The sequence below is a fragment of the Culex quinquefasciatus genome, chromosome 1 (genome assembly GCF_015732765.1).
Source record: "Culex quinquefasciatus strain JHB chromosome 1, VPISU_Cqui_1.0_pri_paternal, whole genome shotgun sequence".
Taxonomy (NCBI): Eukaryota; Metazoa; Arthropoda; class Insecta; order Diptera; family Culicidae; genus Culex; species Culex quinquefasciatus.
This window is the reverse complement of record NC_051861.1, coordinates 37,958,986-37,985,867: the sequence shown is the minus strand read 5'-3', so window position 1 is coordinate 37,985,867 and position 26,882 is coordinate 37,958,986. Positions and strand designations below refer to the sequence as shown.

Sequence of the window (26,882 nt, the reverse complement as noted above, 5' to 3'; positions counted from 1 at the left end):
GTGCGAGTGTGCGCGGACTACTCGACTGGCCTAAACAGCCTCATCCAGCCGAACCAACATCCGCTGCCATTGCCCGAGGAGATTTTTGCCAAGCTTACGGGTAGCAAGATCTTCACGCACATCGACCTGTCGGACGCGTACCTGCAGGTGCCCGTCGAGAAGGAGTCCAGGCAGTACCTGACGATCAACACTCACCTGGGCCTGTTCGAGTTCAACCGCTTGTCGCCCGGTGTCAAGTCAGCTCCTGGCGCCTTCCAGAAGATCGTCGAGTCGATGGTCGCTGGCCTCGACGGAGTGGAAGTTTACCTCGACGATGTGCTCGTCCATGGCAGAACACCGGAAGAGCACCGCTCACGTTTGCTGAAGGTCCTGGAACGCATCCAAGAGTGGGGTTTCACCCTGCGCATCGAGAAGTGCTCGTTTTTCATGCCGGAGATCACCTATTTGGGATTCATCGTCAACAACCGAGGAATCAAGCCGGACCCGTCCAAGACGTCCGCCATCTGCAGCATGCCACCCCCGCATGACGTCAGCAGTTTGCGTTCCTTCCTTGGTGCGATCAATTTCTACGGAAAGTTTGTTCGCAACATGCACGACCTCCGACACCCACTCGATGCTCTGCTGCGCAAGGATGCCAAGTGGGACTGGAACGAAAGCTGCCAGGAATCGTTTGAGCAATTCAAGAACCTGCTCCGGTCGGACCTGCTTTTGGCGCACTACAACCCTGAGCTGGAAACTATCGTCGCCGCTGACGCGTCCAACTACGGTGTCGGCGCGTGCTTAATGCATCGATACGATGACGGCTCGATCAAGGTGGTGTGTCACGCGTCCCGGACGTTGACGTCGGCCGAGCAGAACTACGGTCAAGTTGAGAAGGAGGCTTTGGCGCTGATCTTCGGAGTTACCAAGTTTCATCGCTTCATCTGGGGACGGAAGTTCACACTTCACACCGACCACAAGCCGCTGGTCGCCGTGTTCGGGTCCAAGAAAGGAGTCCCGGTTCACACCTCCAACCGTCTTCAGCGATGGGCGCTGATCCTGCTGTCCTACGAGTTTGACATCGAGCACAACTCAACGCAAGATTTTGGCTATGCTGACATGCTCTCGAGACTGATCGACGCGCGGATCAAACCGGACGAGGATTTTGTGATCGCCGCAATCCAGCTCGAGGACGAACTTGCAGCGGCCATGGACGAAGCACTCAACACCCTGCCTGTTACCTTCAAGCACCTACAAGTGGCCACAAGCAACGACAAGCTACTGCAAGACGTCATCAAGCATGTCCAATCTCGCTGGCCCGGGGCAATCAAGCTGGTCGATGCTGAACTTCGCCCGTTCTACGCGCGAAAAGACGCTCTCTCCGTTGTTCAAGGGTGTCTCATGCTGGCTGATCGCGTTGTCGTTCCCCAGCAGTACCAGCAGCAGGTGCTCAAGGCTCTTCATCGAGGTCACCCAGGTCAAGAGCGCATGAAGAAGGTGATGCGAAGTCACGTGTACTGGCCAGGTGTGGATCAAGACGTGGACGACTTCGTTCGTTCGTGTCACGGCTGCGCTGCGGTGGCAAAGACCCCCACCAAAACTCTGCTGTCGTCGTGGCCCCTAGCAGAGCATCCCTGGCAGCGCCTCCACGTGGATTTCGCTGGTCCTGTCGAGGGTCACTACTTTCTGGTGATAGTGGACTCGTACAGCAAGTGGCCTGAAATATTCAAGACACCAACCATCACAGCGAGGACAACAATCGATCTGCTTTTCGAAACGTTCGCTCGCTACGGGCTCCCAGAGACGATTGTTTCTGACAACGGTACGCAGTTTACTAGCAGGGATCAACACGACTATGCAGAAACAACTAGAAAGTGCAAACAGCCCGAGTGTGTTTGTGAGAGTGAGTGTAGAGGTGTGTTGGCGTATGGTTTTTACTGGGGTTTTGGTGCAGCGTTAGCCCTCTGGTCATTTTAGCTTTCCCCTTGCCGACAGTGGGGCTTTCGTGAAGTACGGTTTTGTTTAAAATTGTTTTAGGGTTTTGGGTTAAATCTAGATTAAATTGTCAAAAACAACCTTTGAGTTATGGGTTTCCTATGCAGATAGGAACTTTTGGAAATTGGATCTAGAAATAATCTGATGGTTAGGGCAAATCGGTATGAAAAAAATGTAGTGGTCCAAAAAACAAAATCAATTTTTTGCTTTTTGGGTGTTTTTGAAACCGTCAGAAGTATTCCAAAACACCTAAACTACAAAAAAAGAAAATTTTGTTTGTTGGAGCTTTTTTTTCAAACTCATGAGTTGTTAGTTGATTAGTAACTGTTCTGCAAAATGGGTACGTTTTTGTTAACGTGTAAGGCTGAGCACTGTCAAAAGAATATTTTCTAAGCAAAGGGAAGTTTCTCTTTATCATGATGTTATTTGATGCTTTTCTACAAGCTGTTTTTAAAGGTTATGTTGTAAACTTTTTTTGACAAAGGTTTTTTTTTATTAATGTAAAACGTTCCTAAAAGCAATCTTGCGAGATATTTTCGCAACATTCCTCACAGACTGGTCGTAGACAGCCTTTTCCCAGAGGTGGAGATGAAAATAAATGGAATGTGCTCCCTGCGGAGCAAGATCATATATAGTAAAGATGTGTGCGGTATTTGGAGACGAAATGGTGCAATTTTTTTTGGTAAGGTAAATCGGAGTTTTATTTTTTGTGGCAGCATCAGAAGCAGCAGGAAGCACTTTTCGGACCTCGGACAAAAAGGTCGAACCAGCAAGAGGGATTTAACCGGATATAAATTCCTGTTTCGTTCGTTTTTGTTTCGGCGCTGTGGCTATTATGCAAATAGAGGTGAGAAAATTGTTTGCAAATAAGATGAAAACCGAAAGTGTACAATCTTGTGCGGGATGTTTTGGCTTTGTTATCCTAGCAATACAAGCACGTCAACGAAACTTATTAGAAATTGTTTGGCGTGTTAAGAATTCTCATGAATTGTTTTCCTTGAAACCCGGAAACAGTTTTTGATTCTATTTTTTATTGGACTAAAATTTTGTTTGGTCCTTTACCTCATTTCATTTCTAGCAAAACATGTAAATGTACCCAAGCCGAAGTGTAAACAAACAGTCTGTCCCTGACGTAAGGGCATGTTTACATTAAGAACGATCAGAACAAACTCTTTGTTTACACCACGGTTTCCGTCCATTTACATTGTTTTGCTTGATTTTAAATAGTTTGTTCGTCCATGCAAGTTGCCATACAATTTTGACAGCTTGTCCATACAAAAAATGTTACTTTAAATATCCGAAAATTTGGATTTCAGGAAGGAATTTTCTGATCAAAGTGCTGTTTTCAGCATTGTTCTACACTCACATTTTAAATACCTCAGTTTAGTAAAAACTATACCTACTCAGTAATTAGTAAATGTGGCATGTGTCAGTTTTTAGAGAATTTCAACAGAATTAAACAAACATTGATTCAAATCCACCCAAATCTGACAGATGCCCAATTTACTAATTTCTGAGTTGGTTAGATTTTAACGAAAGCTGAGTGATTTGAAATGAGGCTGTAAAATTTTCCCCAAAAAGAGTAGAAAGAAAACTTCAAAATCATTTCTGAGTTGGTTCGGTTGACGATGTTTGTAGAGATGAACTCAACGATTCCGTTCTCCTACATATTGCAATTTTTGGGTTGTATGCAAGAGCGATGAACCGCCCTAATTCTCCATACAAACTTTGGAGAAAAACCTTTCAGCCCAGACAAACTATTTTTGAAAAATTCAAAATGCACGTGATTCTGGGGACCCCAAACTGTATGCTTCCCCTCGAGTTGATAATATTATTGAATTTAAACCCAGCATGCTTTCATCATCAGACTGCCTGCGTTTGAGTTAGATTAGATTACTATGATTAAATTCAAACCCTGAGTTACACCGGTAAGTTGGCACTTTAGTCGTCATTTAGAGCAAAACAATATAGGACCGTAGTCGATGTTTGTAAACAAAGATTGCATCCTGCTTACGTCAGTTGATGTATAAGCGGGATGCATTATCTGTTTGTAAACTCACACGGACGGACCTTTTGCATTAGGTTTTACGCCGACTCGGTTTTTAGGTTGGAAATTTGACAGCTTGGCTGCACTGTTTACATTAAATGTAAAAAATTTTTTTTTGCACGTGTGGCTCAGCAAAAATGTGTGTGCGTGTGCGCTCGTGACGTCACGCTGTAAAACCTAATTGTTTTGCACGATTTGACAGCCTTATCTTCGATGGTTGTCAAATCTACACCGTTAAACGCATTAGAGAACTTTTGGATTAGAAAGCACTGTCACTTCCAACTCACACAAGACTGTACACTTTTCAGGTTAACACTTTCGGCGATTCAAAAAATACAACAAGAATTTGTTGCATATATTTACTAAAAATCCCATTTCAACCCCTGAGAGCAATCTCCCAACTCTAACTTATCTTTTTTCGTGGTGCGAAATCTGTGGATTTGCTACTCTGCCTTACGAAAGGGAAACCCACTTCGTGTTCTCGGGTTGGTTTTCCAGAAGCTGCGTGAGGGGTGAAGGAGGAGGTTCATCTACACACTAAACTAAAAAGCCACTACAAGTGGTGACTCCGTCCGGAGCACTAGCAACAACTCGTCGTCTTCGCCGGCGGCGAATCCACAGTTTGCTGGTCAAAACTGCTGCCGCTATTGCATTTCGTGACAATTCGTGTGAATTTGACAGAGATAGGCGCAGAGACAGAGACAGGTGGGGGGAAATTTAAGGGACGCGTGTGGAAGAAGAAAGCAATATTAGAACTTCTCACCTGAGGCTGGGAATTGAAATTGGTTTTTGGGTGGTTTGTTTTGAGTAGGTTTTTTTGGTCTCTTTTGGGGAGTGTGTTTGTGGGGGTGACTTTGACCACAACTGCCACTTTCTTTGCTCTGAGCAAGGTTCATCAACAATTCAAGGACTCTGTTAAACGATTACCTCTTTTGCAGTATATCTGGAACGAGGATACAATTGGAAGGGATGAGTTACACATTTTTCGTCAAAAAAGTTGAAGCTTTAAGTTGAATTTGTCAAAAATAGTTCTAGAAAAGGTGAAGATGTTCTATAGTTTCGCGTGACTTTGAATTGTGCAAAAAGGTTTGTCAAAAAGTGATTAGAAAGAAGCGGTTTAATCGTGTTTCGTTTGAATTAGCCATCTCAATTTTGGGTAGTGTCGCGCGTGCCTCTAATTTGAGCTGGTGAGAAAGTGGGTTTGCTTGTTGTCATCACCATCTGACAAGTGGGAATCCCTTAATTTAATATAAAACAAGCTTCATAAACTATGCATCGAATGTCTTCTCCTCGCAAGGATGATGATGGGTTAGCCCCCAAAAGAGGCAGCCTCATCGAGTGGATAAAGTTTGGTTTCGATCACAGTGTATGTGTGAGGAGGAGGCTGTACATGTGCGCGCGACAGGGGCGCGTGAGAATATATAGATTTAATTAAATTTCATTATTTATGTGTCGGCTTTCCGCTTCGTTTTGGGTCGGGTTTTCCGTGGTATGAGGCAGCAATGTTTGGGAAATCGGTTGGCCCTCGAGACATTTTCTGTTGAAAATATGTGACTTTTTTCTTGCTTTTACTGTTGTTTGCTGTAATATTTTTAACATGACAAGATTTGATAATTTAATTGTCTAAATTTTTATACTAGGGTTTTTATAAAGGTCCTATAATTATATGAAACTCAATTGCTCAAAGGACCTTTTTTTAAAAAAAAACTCTAGAATAGTAATTTTGCAGAAAGAAGCAGTGTAAACTGTTACCAAATAAAAAAATGATTAAAGTTTTTAGTTTTTATTTTTCAGTTTTTTAGACGGTATTAGACTATGACAAACATACAAGCAAACTCGCACTTTTTCGTGTTTGACAGTTTGGCAAACTCGCTAATTAGCTTACGTTTCTGCAAACAAATGCAGGCAAACAAGCGGAGTAGGCAAACAGACAAACTGTCAAAAATGAGAGTTTGATTGTTTGTCATAGTCGAATTCCTGCCTTAGTTTTTTAGTTTTTAGTTTTCAGTTTTTAGTTTTTAGTTTTTAGTTTTTAGTTTTTAGTTTTTAGTTTTTAGTTTTTAGTTTTTAGTTTTTAGTTTTTAGTTTTTAGTTTTTAGTTTTTAGTTTTTAGTTTTTAGTTTTTAGTTTTTAGTTTTTAGTTTTTAGTTTTTAGTTTTTAGTTTTTAGTTTTTAGTTTTTAGTTTTTAGTTTTTAGTTTTTAGTTTTTAGTTTTTAGTTTTTAGTTTTTAGTTTTTAGTTTTTAGTTTTTAGTTTTTAGTTTTTAGTTTTTAGTTTTTAGTTTTTAGTTTTTAGTTTTTAGTTTTTAGTTTTTATTTTATTTTTTTTTATTATAGACATTTTACCACTTTTGTGGCATTCATGTCTTTGAAAAATGGTTCAAATTTTGTTGTATAAACTGGTTTCTTTCAGGAAATTTATCATCGATATCTCCTTTCTTTTCTCGTTTGCAAGAATGGTTGGAAGTGTTCCACTAATGCTGTTGTTTTTTCGGCTTTCCTCGAAACCTCTGCAGTCTTGCAGAATATGTTGGACTGTAAAGGAGACGCCACAATAGCGACAAACTGGTGGCGCAATTTTCTCGAGGAGATACGAGTGAGTCAAGCGGGTGTGACCTATCCGTAGTCTCGTCAGAAGACGCTGGTCCGATGCACAGCTTCTGTCCACGTTTATACAAACGGTTCGTTTTATCTGTCTAAGTTGTTGTTGTGTTTGGTTCCACTGAATTTGCCATGCTTTCCAAATCTCGTTTTTCACAGTCCGTACAGCATCTTGAGCAGGAATTTTGAACGAGTGAGGTGGTGGCTTTGATCTAGCTTGGTTGGCAATATTGTCTGCTCCTTCGTTTCCGGGTATGCCTGCATGCCCTGGAATCCAACAGAACGTGATGTTACACCCGGCTGCTACTTTCTCAGCTGCTTGGATCCATGGGTGTGATGAGTGTCCACTTCTGATTGCATTGATGCAACTGGCGGAGTCCGTGAGGATGATTGTGTTCGCTTTGCAGCAGGCGATAAACGCTGCTTTCCATAGCCCGTACGCCTCTGCAGAGAACACGCTACAAGTTCCAGGAAGAGTGTAAAGGTATTGGCTGTTCTCGGTGACGACGCCCACTCCAGTTTCGTCACCGTTTTTGGAACCGTCTGAGTAGATTGCGTGGTGTTCGTTATAGTGACTAGACATGTGGGACAGAAAGTTAGGTACAACTACACTGCTTGGAGCACCAGACCGTAGTTGAACCTCGAACGTATCGTCAATTTGGATTTTGTTATCGTACCACTTTCTTCCGCTTAGTCGCAGTACGTTCTCAATCTCTGGAAATGGGAATCCTGATAGTTCTTGAAACAACGTAATAGCACGCTTTATTTGTGGTGCTTCTGCCAGGGAGGGGATTTTCCCACATAGCCGGATTGCGAGCTGGGATAACCGTTGAGTCATCAAGTACCTGAACGGCAAACATCCTGCCTCAGCAACGATGGAGAGAATTGGGCTCGTCCTAAATGCGCCCGAGGCTTGGCGGATGACTTCGTTGTACGTGGGGCTAGTAGTCTTTCCATTGCTTCACTGTTGATGCTGGTGATTCCTATTCCGTAAAATAATTTTGATGTAATGAGAGCTGATCCGGCTTTCAAAAGAGTTGTTCGGTTGCTGCGTTTCAGTCGGCCCCCAAGAATGCGTAAGATGTTCACACGATTGCTGCAACTCTTCCTAATACTTGCAAAGTGCTGAAGGAAGTTAAGTTTTGCGTCTAGCAGCACTCCACTGCCGTTTTACGGCGATATGATGTATACGCCATTTTGGACTTTTTCAATTTTTTTGTACAGTCTGATAAAGAATCTTAAAAGCTACCTCCTGACGAAAGAATTTTTCAAAAAACTGCTCTGGGGCCCATTTTATTAAGCAAACAAACAATGATGTATACGCCAATTTTACTCATCATGATGTATGTATACATTGAGAATTGATAGAAGTCAAATTCAATACTGTTTGAATGCTGATTTAAGGTTTTGGGACCAAATCAAAATTGGGCAATATTTTATTACATTATTTCGATTTAATTCTTAAGGGGACGTCCATTAGGCATCATCCATAAAGTACGTCACGTTCTGAGGGAAGAGGGGGGTTTTGAGAAAGCGTGACGTTGCGTGTTAAAAGCATAGGGAAATCGTGACAAAGGGGGGTGGAGTAAATTTTGGCTGATTTTAATGTGACGGACTTAATGGATGATACCTTATCCACATCCCCGTAGACACTTTTTTGAAAATTCTAGACCCACCCATCTCCCTTGCTGACAATTGTTCATGCAAAAAATGTGTTTATGGAGCATAGAAAATCGCTAAGGGAGCGTTATTTTATTACGTAACGCAAAAAATCGGTTTTTTATACCCCCCTCGTAACAAAATTTCCATACAAATTTTAAAAAATTTGTATGGAGCGTAACACGGCCTCCGACCCCCCCTCCCCCCAACTGCGTTACGTAATAAAAGAACGCTCCCCAATACCTCCCCCCCTTAAAGTATCCACGTGGACAATGCATTACGGGATCCACTCAGCTATCAAAATAGCTGACACATAAAAAAAGCCAGCTTTGATCGAGCAATGTATACATACATCATTGGGCAGGAAAAGTAGTGATTTTTTATTGCTATTTTTACGGCCAAATGATGTTTGTGGTTTAAAATCGTAGAGAATAGGAAAAAACAAGAAATTTTGTAGGAGCCACATTTTTATTGTACTTTTTAACAGTTTCTACAGAGCAGACCTCAAATTAGTCATTTTAAATTGAAAAAATGAACAAAAACAGAAAATCGTGTCTACAGCAAAATCACCTCAATGGCGTATACATCATATCGCCGTAAAACGGCAGTCCAAGGATCTTCATTTTTCTCACCCGTGGAATGGGAACATTATGAACTCTTATTGCACGTCCGCGCTTTCGATGACGAAGTTTGCAGATATGCATTAATTTGGATTTTGCAGGTGCAACTACAAAACCAACACTGTCTGTCCAATCGATAAAAGCATTGACTGCTTCCCTCATTCTGCGACGTACCAAAATCGAGTTCGGGCCCTTGGAGATCAGAAGGACATCATCAGCATATAAAAGTATATGGACGTCAGATGAGATCCTCGCGAAGATTGGCTGCATGGCAATTAAGAAGAGCGTAACTGACAGAATTGAGCCTTGGGGAACACCGTTTTCTGCTATCCTAGCGCTCGAGAGTACCCCATTTGCCGCAACCCGAAAAGTTCTGTTTTTAAGAAAGCTTGCAAGTATAGTTCGAAGACGTCCAGTAATTTTCCAGTCGGTCAAATTCTGCATGATTGCGTTGCGCCAAGTTGTGTCGTACGCCTTGGATATGTCGAGTGAAACTAGTTCAACGTGTTGATCCGCTCCTGCTTGTAGTAATGTTTCTAGCTGCGCGAAGTGAGTGTCGACTCCTCTTCCGGCGCGGAATGCATGCTGACGATTGTCGAGCTTCCCTGTTTCCTCTAGTTCCGTAATCAGTCGTCGATTAATGATTCTTTCGAATAGTTTTCCTAAGCAGCTCAGCAAGGTTATTGGTCGATATCCCTCAGGTTGGCTTCGATCCGCTTCCGGTTTTGGGATGGGAATTACTACACCCTCCTTCCATTGATCTGGGAACTCTCCAGATGACCATACGTTATTATATAATTCTAGTAAAGCTGCTTTGCATGGGAGTGGTAAGTGTTGGAGAAGTTGGTAACTGATGTTATCGTTGCCCGTGGATGCGCCACCGCGCTTTGACAGTGCCCACGTGAGCTCGTCCATCGTAATATCCGCATTGTAATGCTTGAACAAATCAGGTCGTCTAGAAAGGCTCCAATCTCGTTTGTTCCCAAGGTTTTTCTTACGAAATTTTTCCGTGTAGTTTGCATCGGATGATCTTCGCTCGTATTCGTCAGCAAGTGCGTTTGCCACGATTGATCCTTCATTGGTGATTCCATCTGTGAGCTTGAGGGTGATGACGTTACTGCACCGTTTACCACGAAGCCTGTTGATGCGGTTCCACATTTCGCTTGACGAACTCGTTGGGTTAATGCTTTGTACGAAATCCTCCCAGCTTTTTTGTTTGGCTTCTTTGATTATTTTGCGACAGAGAGATCGCGCTTCGTGAAAGAGTTCAAGTGCTTCGATCTTCCTGGGGTCTTCGTCGTTTATTCGTCTAAGGGCTCGAAGTCGCTTTCGTCGCAGTTTGACGGCTTGTTCAACTTCCTGACTCCACCATACCACTGATTTTTGTCCTGATTTCCCGCTTGTTTTTGGTACACTTTGATCAGCAGCCTCAACAATCCTGGCGGAGAATTCTTCCACTGACAGATTCTGGCCAGGTCGGATGGTTGAAATGGTGAGGTCCTCAAACATACGCCAGTTTGCTCTGTCGTAGAGCCATCTTCTTCGGTGCCTTGGTTCGTCAGCTGTATCAGTAGTGTCAATTCGTATCGGGAAGTGGTCGCTACCAGCACAGTCAAGAACAACATTCCAGGTGAACTGGTCTGCTATCGATGTCGAGCATGCTGAAACGTCGAGGGCTTGTGTCCTGCCAGTGGACGGGTCACAGCGAGTGTGAGAACCAGTATTCAGAACGAGCATGTTTTGCTCCACGAATAGCGACAGGATTTCGTGTCCTCGTTTTTGCGCTATAGTTTTTTCGGTTGATAGTCGACTACCCCATTCAGTGTGATGTGCATTCAGGTCACCAAGAAGCAGTACAGGTTTTGGAAGTTCGTTCAGCAAGCTGGTCAGGTTATTTGTGGCCTCACTGTCAGTCGGGGGCAGGTAGACTGAAACAACTGTTATTTTGGTAGAGAGGTGAATTCGTACTGCAACTGCCTGGATGGTCGTCGTGGTCTGGATTCGTTCAAATGGCACTCCACATCGGATGACCATACCAACTCCCTGCCTTCCGTGAGCAGAGCACGGCCCGAGTAGAAGAGTATAGCTAGCTCCAAGGAAATTCTGTGGTGTTTTCCCCTCTTGTGCGTTTGTTTCTTGTAGACAAATAACTGCTGGTTGGTGTTCAGCAATCAGAAGCTCGAGTTCTCCACGATGTGCTCGAAGGCCGCTCATATTCCATTGCAGAGCGAAGGATTTCCTCTTTTCCATGTCGTTGTTAAGTGAACCTGTGGAGCAATGATTTACAGCCGGAGATGGTGCATTTTTAGAAATGATAGGGATACTTGCCTGAGGGGTAGGTATGTTCCCAGTGCCAGCTGCCGCCCCAAGCTCGTCGATCGTATAGATCGGTACGTTTGAGGTCAGGGCTGGCACAAGGATTTGCCTGTTACTTGATGCACTTGCGGTTGATGTTGTTGGTGTTATGTTGTGGGCTGATTCTTTTCTCCTACAGTTCAAGCACGGTTCAACTGGATCTTTCGACGAGCCAGGCCGTTGTAAGCAGTCAAGGTAGTTAAGACACTGTTCAGCTTGCGATACTGGTTCTGGTTCCATCCTCATGGCAGGACGACGGGTAAGCTGACAGAGCACAGGTTGCAGCATGACGTCCTCGCTCCCGCTTCCCGTAGCGTCCTCCCCCTCTACTGGGGGCGGGTAGACTACTTTCTCTTCATCTGATCCCAACCATGTGTGTTTGAGTTTTCGATTGTTTTTTAAGTGTTTGAGTGTGGTTCTTTTTCCTTTAGTGTTCGCATTTTGTTCCATAGGATCCGGAGCCACTCCGGATCCACCTGTTTCCTTAGTTTGGGTTTTACTAGACATTATCTTCCTCATCGTCTGCGTCCGCTGTTTCGTCCAGCACTTCGTCGCCGGAGATTATTTCCAAGATTTCATAAATGTTGTTGACGTCGATTTCCATAGTCTCTGGCTTGTTGGCTTCTTCTACCCCGAGCTTTTTGCCAGGGGGTTGTGAGCTACCTTCTGCTTCATTCGATAGTGATGGCTTGAGTGGTCGTTTCTTCTTGTTTTGGGTTTGTTGGTGTTGCTTTTCATGTTGCTGTTTGGCTTCCTTGGTCGTCTGCTGGTTTTTGAAAGTGGAATTAGATTGTTCTTCTGGTTGCTGGGGGTTTGGTTTGTTCTTGTCTTTGGGCTTGTTACGACAGAGTTCTTGTAATTTGCGCTTCATTAGATCGTTTTGTGTTTTTAGTTTTGTGTATGCTTCCAAGATTGTTTTCATTTGGGCAACCTCGACTCGAAGTTTTTTGATTTCGTTGTCCTTTTCTGATTCATCTCGGGCCTTTGCTAATCTAGCTTGAACTTGACTGGCGTAGCTACCTGCTCCACTTCTCTTTTCAATCTCGAGTTTAGCATCGTTGTAGGTCATTCCACAATCAACCTTCAGCTTGATTATTTCTGTTTCGTGTAGATAAACGGGGCATGTTTTGCTTGACGGTGGGTGGTTTTGCTTACAGTTCTTGCAGAAAGCGGGACTCGAACAAGCGGCTCCTTCGGTCGAAGTGTGGTTCTTGGAGCAGTTACGGCACGCTGCTTCGGCGTCGCACTTGGCCTTTGCGTGACCAAAGCTGAAGCAATTGTAGCAGATTAAAGGAAGTGGGTAGTATTTTTCTGTTTCTACACGAATCAGCCCAAAGAACACATGTTTCGGAGCGACTGTACCGTTGAATGTTAAAATCAGGCTTCTGGTGTTTTGTTTTCGTCCATTCACGAATTTGGTGATCCTTCTTACTGCGATTACTCCTTGTGGATGCAGCTCAGCTAGTAGCTGATCCTCGTCCAGTTCGACTGCATCGCTACACCTAGCCCAACATTTGACGACGGTCAGAGATGGGTGTGGGGCGATTTTCATTTTCGTTCCATCGATGAGTTCTTGTACGTCTTGAAGTCGTACGAATTGATCGTGGTTACGAACTTTGATGACATACTTGCTTCCTTTAGCTTCCGTATATGCCTCGGCAATTTTTCCGACAGCACGTTCGATAGTTTTTCCGATCGTAAAGGGGTTTTTCGGCAGGGGTGTTGCATCATCAGCCGTGCATAGCTGAAGATCTTCAATTTGACCATGTTCATTGAGAGGATCCATCCAAGTCTGGATTCGTCTGCTGTTTGGTCCTCTTCCCGTATCTGCAAAAGGCGGTGTCACCGCCGGGTGCTTGCTTGCCGTGGCCATTATGGCCGGCAAACGATCAACGATTTGGAGTTTTCAGTAGCAGGTGATTTAGTGACCCGTATATTTCGATTAAGTACAGCCTGGTTTTGCGTTACCGTCGAGACGGGTAACGACTACGCTTTTCCCTTGATAACTATTTCGACCAAGCGTTAGAAGGTCCAGTCAAAATAGGAACGTTTTTCCCTGGTTACTAGTAGCTGTCCAATACGTCCAAAGGTCCAGACAGTACCAAATGCAGAATGTTAGAAATAGACACAGTTTGTGCTGCTCGTGCTGGGTAACTTATATTCCTCCAACACCTACAAACTGGTAGTTCTTCTGATTGAGAAGAGGAACTGTTTTGGTTGAAGGTTTTCTCTGTTGACGAGATTAGCGTGAGTGACCAGAGAGTTCACCCGCTCTCAGGCTCGAAGCTTCTCCTCTTCTGCAAGCTTGCAAGCAAACTGACGCTGGATCTCCACTTATCGTTTGCTTCACTCTCTGTATAGCTCGATGCTAATAACTTCTCACTTGTCAGAACAGTTCACTTCTAATAAATAGTTTTTCAACTATTCGGAATATAGTCTGTTTAATACACTTCCGCGCGATATTCGATAATAAAACAACGACCGACGCACTTATCTACCGGCGCGACTTCTTCAAAGTTCAGTTAAGCCCGAAAGTTAATGAAAAGATCGAATAATACCAGCGGTAATGACAACGTGTGTCTAAACTCACTAGTGAGCAAAAGCTCGAGGATATTTTAGTTTTTAGTTTTTAGTTTTTAGTTTTTAGTTTTTAGTTTTTAGTTTTTAGTTTTTAGTTTTTAGTTTTTAGTTTTTAGTTTTTAGTTTTTAGTTTTTAGTTTTTAGTTTTTAGTTTTTAGTTTTTAGTTTTTAGTTTTTAGTTTTTAGTTTTTAGTTTTTAGTTTTTAGTTTTTAGTTTTTAGTTTTTAGTTTTTAGTTTTTAGTTTTTAGTTTTTAGTTTTTAGTTTTTAGTTTTTAGTTTTTAGTTTTTAGTTTTTAGTTTTTAGTTTTTAGTTTTTAGTTTTTAGTTTTTAGTTTTGGTTTTTAGTTTTTAGTTTTAGTTTTTAGTTTTTAGTTTTTAGTTTTTAGTTTTTAGTTTTTAGTTTTTAGTTTTTAGTTTTTAGTTTTTAGTTTTTAGTTTTTAGTTTTTAGTTTTTAGTTTTTAGTTTTTAGTTTTTAGTTTTTAGTTTTTAGTTTTTAGTTTTTAGTTTTTAGTTTTTAGTTTTTAGTTTTTAGTTTTTAGTTTTTAGTTTTTAGTTTTTAGTTTTTAGTTTTTAGTTTTTAGTTTTTAGTTTTTAGTTTTTAGTTTAGTTTTTAGTTTTTAGTTTTTAGTTTTTAGTTTTTAGTTTTTAGTTTTTAGTTTTTAGTTTTTAGTTTTTAGTTTTTAGTTTTTAGTTTTTAGTTTTTAGTTTTTAGTTTTTAGTTTAGCACTTCATTAAACTAGTAATAGCTTTAATTGTAGTTATCTATATGGTTTTGTGGGATTTTTTATGTTACGATGGGCAACAAACAAAAATAAGCGTGTATTTTTAAACACAATCAATGAAAAGGCTTATAATTATGCTTCAAAAATATTTTTCTCGTTTTTACGCCAATTACAGCGCAACCACCCTCAACTAATTTTCTCCCCAGCCATCGACGGCTCAATGTCACCTCAACTTATAAAAAAAAGAACAATAATTTGCCACAAAGACAAATTTATCGGATTATTAAGCTGGGCTCGAGCACACGGGCCAGGTGCAACCTTCGCCTTAATATGCACTTAACCGTTCCCAAACCAGCCTGCAGCCACCGTCAGGGCGTCAGGGGAAAACTAATCCACGGCCAATGTTAAAATGTAGCGGCGTTTCTCTCGAAAAAATGAAAATAACATAAAGTGTCCCCCAAAAGTAGTCACTGCCTGGAGGGGGGGTTCACACCAGTGTCAATTGAATTATGATCGTGTTCTGTTTCATATTGCACGCTACCACCTGAAGTGTTGTGGTAAAAGTTTGCGATTAAATCGCGTTTTTTGCCTGAAGACAGCATTGGAACGTCAAATTTGGCACGACTTTTTTGGTGGTTCTTTGAAAAAGTGTAGAGGAGAACCTGTAGTAAGGAAATGGAATGATAAGAGATAACTGTCAAAACAAACATGGTCAATAAATTGCAAGTTTGGTCACTTCATGTAAATGAAACCATAACCTTTTTTAAGACCTTCCTTACAGTATAATCTTATTTATAAAAGGGGTGCGTGATGTTGTGCGATAATATTTCCAACATCATTGTATCCCCTACAGCGCGCCACCCCTTCTGCGGCTGTCAAAAGTAATTCACGTTGCCGCCGGCAGAGGTCGCACGGTCGGAAGTGTGACCGAAAGATAAAAGTGTCCTAGCCTTTTCGGGGCGGGCTACAAAAGGCTTAAGTTTTTAGAAAAGGAACGTCAAAAATCCGAGCCGGTCGTCGCATGGTAATTTAATGGTGAGTTTTATGGATCACGACAGTTTCTGTTCTTTCTTGGCTGAGGCGTGTTGGGGGAGCTGATCAAATCTTTATATTTTAAGGGAATGGTCTTATTTTGGCAAGTGGAAGAGCTGAACGCCGCCATCAAGGTTATGGGGACCAGAACTTGATTAAAATATAACTCTAATCCGGGCCAGCAGAGCAAGCAATTTATTTTGCATACAAGTTTTCCGCAAATTTTTCATTTAAAAAAATGTAGATTTGGTGAATTTACTTCCTAAGACTAATCATTCAACAGGTCACTAATTCGATAAATTGGGTTGCCAAAAATCAACTTCCGCTTAACTGGCTAATGCCATGACCAAACTTCCTAAAACGGTTCATGTTCTGCTCAGTTGGGCAGATAGGGTATATGACCCTATTTTGGACCTAGTACCTATTTTGGACCTATATTTATTAATCGAGGTAGTTCAGGCTTTTAAAGTACGAATTCACTGAATCCAACCAACAGAAAGTGTAGGTAGGATCGTTTTGTATCTTACCTCTTCCAAAAATGTTAACATTTTTGATTATTTCCGCTTTTTCAGCCACTTTTTCCAACGCCGTTCGAACTTCCTTTCATTTTCCTAGCACATCGATTAGGTCCAAAAATTCCGGCCTCGTTGCTTATCAGATTGGGCTCGCGACACCTTGATGATTTTTTCTGTTTTGCACTGACACCAAGCAATTTCGTCCGGTTTCCGAACAATGTAACTGTTGTTTATTTAATTCTTTCTTGTTTTCCGTCACTAAACCATTGAAATAACTATTCTATTATCGAAAAAAACTCATTTCAAAATATTTTTTCAAATCAGCCGCGTTGGATCAGTTTTTGGAGCTACTTTGCCGTCGGTTCAAGGCTATCACCAACACATACATAACAAGGTGTTGCCAGTTTTGTTTATCAATTTATTTCGATATTTCATTGAAATTGATTGAAATTTTTTAATTTAATATTTTGGATTGAATTTCTTTACTGTAATTATTTGAATGAAATCCAAGCTTTAAAAAGCAAATGATTAACAAAAACAATGAAAATATGTTTTTTAAACGATAAAAATCAAGATAAAAATGCAAATTGATGCTAGAGATTTAGATGATTGTTAGGACCGATTGCAAAGTATCCCAAAATTTAAACTGATGTTGATTTATTTTTGTCTGAACATTATTATCACCAATTTAGCCGCATATATTTTTAATTTTTGCTTCAAAAAATGAAAACTGGCTACCCTGTTGGAATTGAAGGGGAAACGATTGAAAAACCTAAAGGGTCTAGTTCATTAAATCGTCAGCTGTCACCGTGACAGGAGCTGTCAACATCGCTTACGAGTGGTTTTTGAAAAAGTCGTATGAATTAAATTTAAAAAAATCTTGAGTTAGTTTTATAAAGATCCTAAGCGCTAGTTGTAAACAAATCAATTTTTCGATTAGTTCTCGATCAATTTACGAATTATAAATAAAAAAATGATTTGATTTATCATCTGCACGTCTTTTAAATGCTCTTTACTGGAAAACAAACAAAATTTGGTTTGGTTCAGAAAAAAATAATCAAATATGTGTCGGAGATCGTGATGGCTTTAAAGACGTATTGCAAACTAATCAGAGAAACATACATATGGAAAATATATTTTTTGTAAGTTTTATCTGATTTTTGCATATTTATCTATATATTATTTTTAAAAATACAGGTATAACGATATTTTTTACAATATGCAGCGTTGGTTTATAATGAATTACACTTTTAAATTTTACCGTGCCAATCATGTTAGAAACACAATTAAACCAGATAGAAAAATAAAAATTTTCGAAAAAAATATAAACATAAGAGGTTAATGCGATGTTAACATTATGAATTTTATGACTTGAGACATATAGCCGGGGTGACTTTGATAGGTTTGATATTTTTCCGCAAAATGAAGAGTAAAAATTGAATACGTACGGAATGGTATGGAATCATACTGACCGTGGTAGAGAAGTGCTCAAAGTACCTCATGAAGAACTTTTCATGAAATTTTGAAAAGTTTAAAAAGTTAGTTAACTATAACTAAGAAAATGTTGATATATAGCATTATTTTCATCTTCTCAACGTGTCATGATTTTTTCAATGAACATGATTTTGAATCGTAAAACGGAATGCATTTTCGGATTATTCGGACAATCTTCTACTAGGAAAAGGTAGAATAAGTAATATAAACATTATTAAATATTATTTGTTTTCGAAACATAATTTAAAAAAAATCTCATAATTTAAAGGCATTTCCAGTAAATTAAATTTCATATAAAATGTGAAAACTTTTGATTCATTCTTTAAATTCAGTTATACATGTAATATAAATCCATAATTTAATAAACAAAACTAGTTTCAACGAATTTCAGGCAAAGTTCTGAATTTTTAACAATATTACCTAAAATTTATATGTATTATATTAACAAGCTTATAAACATAGTTAACTTAGTATTGACATAAATCAGGGGTGACCAAAGTAAGGCCCGCGGGCCAAACGTGGCCCGCGAGGTGATATTTTGTGGCCCGCGGACCCATTTTGAATGATCATGTAAAATGGCCCGTTGACCCCTTGTAAAGCGATTTTATCCTTTTTTTAACAATTATGGTTTATATTAAATATTTATATGCTAATTTTTTATATATTTTGTTAATAAAAAAAACTTATGATTTATCAATATTTTGATCCCCACTTTATGATACAAATAATTTGTTCAAAAAAAATTATAATTAAAACACTTTCACACGTTTGTGAGTGAAACTAGTAAATATCGTCAAAACTTTCATCCAAAATTTTGGAAATATTTAAAAAAAAGTTCAAGTTTGACTTAGGAAGAATTCTGTAATAGTTGCAAAAATATAAGTTTTCTTTATTAATTTGCAAGTCATAATGACCCTTTTATGAACTGAACCTCAAACTGAAGTGCAATGGATTCAAACTCATTACAGTTAGATAACGAATCTGATTGACTACCAACTGATTCAGGCAGACAAAATGTGGAAATCGGAGGATGTTGCAAATATTTTACATAGCTTTCGTCGATCAACCCACTCCTCTCACACTATTAAAAAATTGGCTCAAAAAACCAGGAGCAAAAACAATTTCCAAAAAATAACTTAAAAACTTCAAAAAAATTAAATTTAAGTGCAATCAGCTGAAATAAATTAAATATGCATTCCTTTGCATTTAGAATCATTTGAGCATGTTTGGGTTTGTTCAAAATAATTTCAATTTTAGTGAATTTTCGATGCAATAAATGTTGAAATTCTGGCTCTCAACGATTTTTCATTAGCCACACTTAACCTATACATAAAATTACGCTTTTAGAAGAATTGTTCAACATGTAATGTTACCATTTTCGAAATATAAAAACTAAACATTAAAAACTAATACATTCAGCTAAAAACTTGTTTTTTTTTTCAAATACCTAAAACAATAAAATCAACAATACCGATAGAAAACCGTTATTTTGTCGTTTCTATTATTTTGAATTCACTTTTTTTCAAATAACAGAAATTGAATCTTTTAAATTAAAATAAAGTAATTTATTTTTTTAATAACATTTTTTTTGTAAATTTGGCCCGCAAGCTCATTTGAGCTTCAAATTTGGCCCGGCCTCCAAAAACTTTGAGCACCCCTGACATAAATGATTTTCTTAAAAATTATATCAGCAACCTAAGTGATGGTAAGTTCGAAGTAAAAATAATGTTTGAAAGCCTCAAATCTGCTTTTAACAAGACAAACAAAGGCACCCTGGTATTCAAACAAAGATTTTTTTCAAATATTACATTGTTTTTAAAGTGCATCATGTAGTTAAACTTTTTGTGAAGCAACTGTAAAGTTTAACATGACAGATGAGAAAATTTAGAACCTTTTTTCATTGTAAATTGTTATGTATCTGTGTCATTCATTTAATTTTAAGATAAGGTGTTTTTATTGCGAGTAATAACGGGATGTCTTTTATGTTCTAATGCTTGAACAATTAGGTCGTAAGAATATGCAAATTGTAAATAGGACAGAGACCTGCTAAAGATGCGTGAGTTTCCATTCAATATGATTAAAATACGTTTTCAAATTCAAATCCATTGTTTCATCATAATTGTTTAATTTCTGAAATAAATATTTTCCAAATTATAATCGTGGATAGGCCCTTTGGTTTATCAAACCGAGTTTTTGTAAGTGTGCGTGTTGCCGCCGCACGCCGCAATTCGAGTTGTCCAAATTTCAACCAATCAGAGTGTGGGTCCAAAATAGGTTCAGCGATGTCTCCAAAATACATTCAATAAGTCCAAAAAGCATCCAAAAAATGTTTTACTTGAAATGCTTATTACAATGGAATGGTTAAATTATTTTAAATTTTTAATAGTACACTTTGTTAAGCATAAATTAAGGCACAAAACAATCCTGAAACGAGCCCAATTAGTTAGACCGTTCCTGAGAACTATGCGAAATATGTTGACGCTTTGCATAGTAGGTCCAAAATAGGGCCATATACCCTAGTTAATTTAGCGTGTAATGTAATGTGTGCCACTAAAATGCATTTGTCGGAATGATTTTGAATATTTTTAATGTTAAATTTAAGTTGAAAAAAACATTGTTTTCGGAAAATCAGAAAATTTATAAAAGTAATTTAATTTGAAACAGAACGACTTTTTTTTCTGCCGCACCCAATTTGACTTCCTGATTAATGATCCATAATGCAAACATCAGTTGTGTTGCTGTCAGCAAACCAGACCAAAAACAGGGCATCCATCTTCATTAGGAGGGGGTTATTTATTGGCTATGATGAGAGCCATACGGCTGTCGCATCAACAACAACAACAACAACAACAAAAATCGTAAAAGATGCCTTTCGTCTACCGTCGTTGCGAAGAGAAAGCAAGACTAGACTCGCCTTGCATGACTCGCATTGCGTCAAATTTTGATTAATTTCCACGCACGAATGAGTAGCTTTCGTTGTGCAAAATTGGGTGATTGTTGGGGTTTATGCTCTAAATCATTTCAGGGATAGTTGAACACAGATTTTTTTGTTTCAATAATTATCAAAAAGCAAGCTGGTTTGCCTCAAATGGAGTAAAATTTAGCTGTCAAATACTGAATCAAATTAAATGCATGTACTCATTCTGAGGGATTTTGAAAGAGCGCGCATAATTCATTCGTATACATACAAATGTGAGAAAAAAAAATGTTGTGGGATTTTCGAGCGCATTCAGATCTTTTTAAAAAGCGCAAGAAGAATGTGAAATTTCAGAATCTTGTATGTTTCTTAAAAAAATAAAACATGACTTTGCGTTTTAACCAATTTAAGTCATCAGTAATATTTTACAAGAAAGGAAAATAGACACAAAATTTAAGCAAAAAAATAAATACCGTCATTTGGGGCGCATTCAGACACATGTTGCGAATTATGGCATCCATTTTAACCATGTTTTTGCAGAATAATTTTAATGATTGAATGGTTTCCACAAGTGAAGATACAGAACAACACAATTAGTGCTTTCTTTTCCAAATTTAAAGCATTTAAGTTCTCTAAAAACGACTGTCCCTGTTCCAACTGTAATCCCCATTCGCCCCAGTCGACAGTACTGAATTAAAAGAAATAAAACTCGTAATTTTTTTTTTTTATTTTGCGGATTAAAAAAAAATATTCTTGCGAATATAACAATTAGAGCGTCCAATTTCCCGAGGTTACAAATTTCCCGGGAAACGGGAAATTTTCAGCCAATTTCCCGGGAATTCCCGGGAAATTTCAAATTTATTGAAAATTGTTATGATCTTGGTTTTAATTAATATTATGCAATAAAATTGTATAGCACATCAACATTAATGGTTTAAATAAGTGTGAAGATCAATTAACAGCTTGACTGCATGTAAAAATCATTCAACTACAAGAAAATGTATTTTGGTATTTTTTTTGTGGGAAATTTTAAACTTGCCTCTGTGACCAATTTATTGAAATAAGAAAAAAATATGCAGAAATTATGTTATTCATGACAAATACTGTTTCAGCTCGTGAATAAATGGTAAAGCTATTTAAAGTTGGTTTTACTGCAAACAACCCAATGTTTTCAAATATTTGAAGCAAGCTTTAAATATATTTTTGCATATTTTGAGAACAAACAATCTAAACTAATTTTTCAATGTTTTTTTTGTATTATTATGCAACATGATTTAAATTATACGATAAATTAACATCATTCCACAAAAAGTCTTCTATTTTTTCACATTAAACCCTCTATTACCTGTAGTTACACCAGTGCTCCATAATTCATTTACTTCAAATTGTAATTTGTTTAGTACTGGGTATTCTACCAATTGAATTAATTCTTTTTGCACAAATTCGATTTTCATCTCATTTGATCATGGTTAACAAAAACGTAAAAAAAATCTCAATTTTAATTTGGAGGTAAGGAGTTAATATTGTTTTGATTGAATCAAATCAATCTGTTGAAAATTAATAACAACTTGATTTGTAATAATTTAATACTCATTAAACTAGATCTGTTCCCAGTTGCCTTAAAAATTAGAAATAATTCTGATGTCATAATTTCTGATAATCTGATTAATTATATATAAACCAAACAATACATTTAATTGAACAAAATCATGTTGAGTTTGTTCATTTATTATTTTTTTAGAGCATTTTAAAAAATAGTTTAAATAATTTGAGAAAATGTATACTTCCGCTTAAATTTCCCGGGAAAGGGGAAATATTTTCTTTCGGGAAATTCCGGGAATTCCCGGGACGGGAAATTGGACGCCCTTATAACAGTCCATCAAAACATTTGTTTGAGCAAAAAAAAAAATAATAATAATAAATTTTACTAAGATTTCGTAAAAACCAAGTTGAAATATTTTTTTAGTGGTTGAAATGCTGACTCAAGTTTTTTTCTCTTTGAATTTCTGAAGACAGAAAATAAACATTTTCAACAGATTTATTTAAAAACAACCCAATTTAGGGTAGGGACATTTGACAAATTCCCAGTTAACTCAATCGGAATTTTGAAACGGAATACGTAAACGATTCGAATTGAATTCCGTTTCAGAATTCCGATTGAGTTGACTGGGTTCTTTCTACACTCAACACCCGGTGGTTGGTTATTTTTTCGTTTAACATTTTTTAGTTTGTTCCCCGTTGGTTTGACAAAGTCAAACTAAAAAGTGACGAACTGTCACTTTTTACATCAAAACAAACGTTTGGTAGTGTGCGTGAAATCGGTATAAAAAGTGTGTTAAACTAAAAAGCGGCACCGTTCGTTTGTCAAACCATCGGGGTTTTAGTGTACTTGCGTAGCCAGTTAATATAGAAAAGTTAGGCAACATTACGAGTGGTGTTTAAAATACGTCATTTATGGATTTATCCCTGACCAAATTTCAAGGACTTTTTTTTGCCCCACGCTGTATTTTATTGATTTTTTTGTTCGTTTCTATTGATTTGGCTTAAACTTTGTGAAGGCTGAGAAGTAATAGGCACACTCTTAAAAAAACATTCATAAGTTTATTTTTCGATACAACATCCAATCGCAAAAAGCCTATTTCAGAAAATTTCAATTTTTGTTTTTGTTTTACAACATTATTTGATATAAAATTGGATTTGGAATCGTAATGCACTCTACAGAAATTTTGATAAACAGCACCGTCTTAGAGATAAATGTTGCGTTTTTTGTAATACTACTCATGTTTGCTCATATATGAACATGTTTTTCAATAAAAAGAAAACTTTCTATGAACTAGTAAAAAAACATATTAAAAAGGGTCTTTGGTTGTTGAGCTATTGCTGCTAGAAGAAAAAGGAATCAAGAAAAATGAAGTTTTTCGGTTATTTTCACCCATAAAGCTGGCACCACTGCCAAACTGTTTTGGCCCTTCATGGGTCATAATTGGGAAACTTTATTTTGTAATTCGCTAAAAAGCATCCGAAATCATAAAATGGCTTAAAATTTGTACAGCTTTTAGATTTTGGAACATTTAGATACCTTTTTTGTGAAGGCATCTGTCAAATTTGTAAGACAGTATACTTGTATTGAAAAACCATTGATGAAAAATGACTTCTTTGATCATAGCAAAGACTTCACAAAATTTAGGCTAAATGAAAGAAACAAGAAATGGATGACCGACATTCTGGAGATTTTTTCAACAGTTGGGAAAAGTTTAGGCCAGACTTTTGATGATTCCTGTAATTTTGTTTACCCTTTCTCAGAATTTTCTAAAAGGCAAAACCTACGATTTTAGTTATGAAAGGATTTTTATTCACTCAGGTTCACAAAATTTCAAATCAACTCAAAAAATATCCCTATGAAATGGTCGAAATTAAAACTAATTTGACGGTATGCAGCTGGGTAAAGTTCGGCAAAATAATCTTCTTTTTACACACTCATCAAAACTTATTAATAACCTATTAAAACTGAAAAAGGAGAAAATGTTCAGAACTCATTCGTAAGTTAGTTCGGAATAGTCAAAATGTGAGTAAAAATAACGGTCAAATAAGTTTTTTTTATGAACGTGTCAGTTATATCAGTTTTCGCTACACTTCGACATGAAATTGATCAGAACTGCTGGAAAAATAATCTTTTATCAAGAATTCATTTGAATCTTTGACAATTTTACACAATGAAGCTTCCAACTCCCACGAAACAGTGTAATTTATCCCTATGCGACAAAATGAGTTGATGCGTTTTTTAATATGGGAAAATGTGTAATGGTGTGTTTGTGTTTGCTAAGCAAATACAAAAAAAAAACTAAAATCTGAAAGCAGCTGACGCAGAAAAAAACATGGGGCTGGGAGCTTTCGAGTGGTTGTTTGCTCTGTGTGTGAATGTATTTGTGTGCGTCTGTGTACGCTGCTTATCGCAGCTCCAGCAGCCTCTCTTGCTAAGCTCGCAAACTTTTACGAGAGTCGTTTTTCAGGTTCGTTTGTTTATTATTTTTTCGCTGACAATTAAAAGCTCCCCACACGGGCAAAGCTTTTGTCGCGTCGCATTTTGTCTTAATTATGTTTGCTTTAGGTTCTAAAAGAATGCTACTCTAACTGTACGATAAAGATAAGCCGATAAAATATTTGAGGAAAACAATGTGAGTAAAATTAAACGAGAAATTTAAAAAAGTAAGAATATTTGACGATATATTTGTTGTTGTTGCAAATGTTACACTCACCTCGCGTTGTGACCCAACAAGATGATATTTCTGGAAGAATAGCGAAATATATGGTTGATTTGTTATATAAGAAAACAAGATGTCACTATGGCGAAATAGACGGTTATGAGACAGACACGGGAGACAGAGAGTTTGGTTGGTTGGTTTTGCGTTATGGTTCGTCCTTTTTTGGAGTGGGGATTAAGGAAACACACACAAACACGGTTGACGTTTTTCTTCTTTTTGGGTTATCAAGGTTCGGGAAGGTGCCGCTTGGAGGAGTTGGTGAGAGGAGGAGGATTTTTCAAGGATTGTGTCACACAATTGTTTGCCAAGTAAGATCCACAAGCACTGTTTTTTTTTTATTTTGAAGTGTCAAAATGTTAGTTATCCAATTCTGGGTAGAATCGATTTGTCAGATTTCTGCATTGAATAAATACATTCATAAATTTTTCATGTTTTTGTTCATACAATTTCGCTTAAGTATCAATGACACATTCCGCCGTGACGTTGCAACGGTTTGACTTTTCTTTTTTCAGTATTTCGGCTGTAACTCAAAAAATACATAAAAAAGGTATATATGTGATTACAGATTCGGAAAGGGCATTAAATTTACTATAAGAAACAGTGTTGAAACATTATTTTAAGCAAATATTCTGTTTTTGAGAGAGGAATATGTAGCGTGACGTTGCAACGCGTGACTTTTTCACAATCCTGACCCAATTCATGTTTCGCCATTAACTCTGCTCTGTTAAACGGCAAATTTTGAGTTCTTCTTCCATTTTTAATGTAAAATTGGCCAACAAATCGAATGCAATCATAAGTTTTTCGAAAAAAACAAACCCCGATTTTTAAAGACCACTTACATTTCGTGACGTTGCAACGCTCTGTTTTTGAAAGCAGGGTTTTTCGTTGCGTTGCAACGTCACGAAATTATAGTTTCAAAATAAATCATAGTTTTTGTTAGGCTGAACAACTGTAGGTTAAGATTTGATTATAAGACATTAATAGACAGTACAAGGACATGTGAATTGATTGGCCCGCCCATGTTAGACCCCCCCCTCTTTCTATACCACACAGTAGTAGTACGATTTACGATGTTTTTCAAAGGGCTTTCAAAGTAAAAATAAATATTTGTATTATTCCATTATCACGAAGGACACCCCTCCCTCCCCTCCTCTATCCATGTAATGGGACGTCCATGCATTACGTGACGGCGTTATATCAAGGGGAGGAGGGGGATTCGATGATTTAAACCAAAAAATGCATCGGAAATGTATTACCAGGGGTGGAGGGGGTCTAAAAATATAAATGTTTTGTTACGTAATGCAAGAACGCTCCTTAATATTTTAATAGTTTTGAGCAATTCACAAAACACGTGGAAGTTTTAGAAGGGAGGTAAGGAGCTTCAAGTTTTCAGGAGGGCTGAAATTTATAAATAAAGTGCCCATATCGTTTGTTGATGGCCCCTAAGGGGTGATCTGCAAACAACGTAACTTATTTTGTTGACTTTTATGCTTTTTAAATAAAATTTGAGGAAATAGTAACAGTGTTTATCTGCGCAACATAACATTTTTAATTTCGAAAAACTAAACTTTGCATACAATTTATTTATGTAAGGGATCGTCCAACAACAAAGTGACAAAAATTTGTAAAAAAAAAACAATAGAATCACTTGATTTTTATTATTTAGTGAATTTCACTGTAATTTGGCCAACATAAGGGTTTGGAATAAAAAAAATTGGTTGCGTTGTATTAGAATGAACCCTCACGTAAATCAGTTTATCATAAAGGGGCCATCCAGTAACCACGTGATTACTTTTTTGAAAGTTTTAGAATTTTCCCCCTTGTGAACATTGGTCTATTTTGATTTGTTCAACAAGTTTCATAGAATACCTTCTTTTTTCGAGTTGCATACAAACTTAAATGACGGAATTTGTGAATGACCCATGTACAATTCTTCTGTAAATATGCTCGGAAAAATTATATAAAAAATATATAATATTTAGTAGCCCTTTATCTTCAACAATCAACTACGCATACACTTTTTTTGCCATGTGACCAACATGATTTAAAATTTCGTGACGTTGCAACGCAAACTTAAACCTGTTGTAACTTTGGATCTAGACA

At 37.9% G+C, this 26,882-nt stretch overlaps 1 protein-coding gene across 18 annotated transcripts in view; it reads right to left on the bottom strand.

The window, feature by feature from the left end:
- Window positions 1-26,882, bottom strand: part of LOC6035069 (putative thiamine transporter SLC35F3) — a 139,323-nt gene that overhangs the window by 18,119 nt on the left and 94,322 nt on the right. For 9 of the 18 annotated variants that reach the window (XR_005279086.1, XM_038266918.1, XM_038266922.1 and 6 more), the window contains one exon: window positions 24,774-24,803. The exons of 1 other annotated variant lie outside the window; for it this stretch is intronic. Coding sequence is in view for 13 of the 17 variants with exons in the window: in XM_038266918.1 (XP_038122846.1) it covers window positions 24,774-24,803 (30 nt within the window). In the remaining 4 variants the exon portion in view is untranslated. Of the gene's footprint in view, window positions 1-4,346; window positions 4,666-4,784; window positions 4,965-23,857; window positions 24,649-24,773; window positions 24,804-26,882 lie in introns of those variants that run through there. 8 more of the 18 variants (XM_038266923.1, XM_038266930.1, XR_005279084.1 and 5 more) reach the window with 6 other exon arrangements.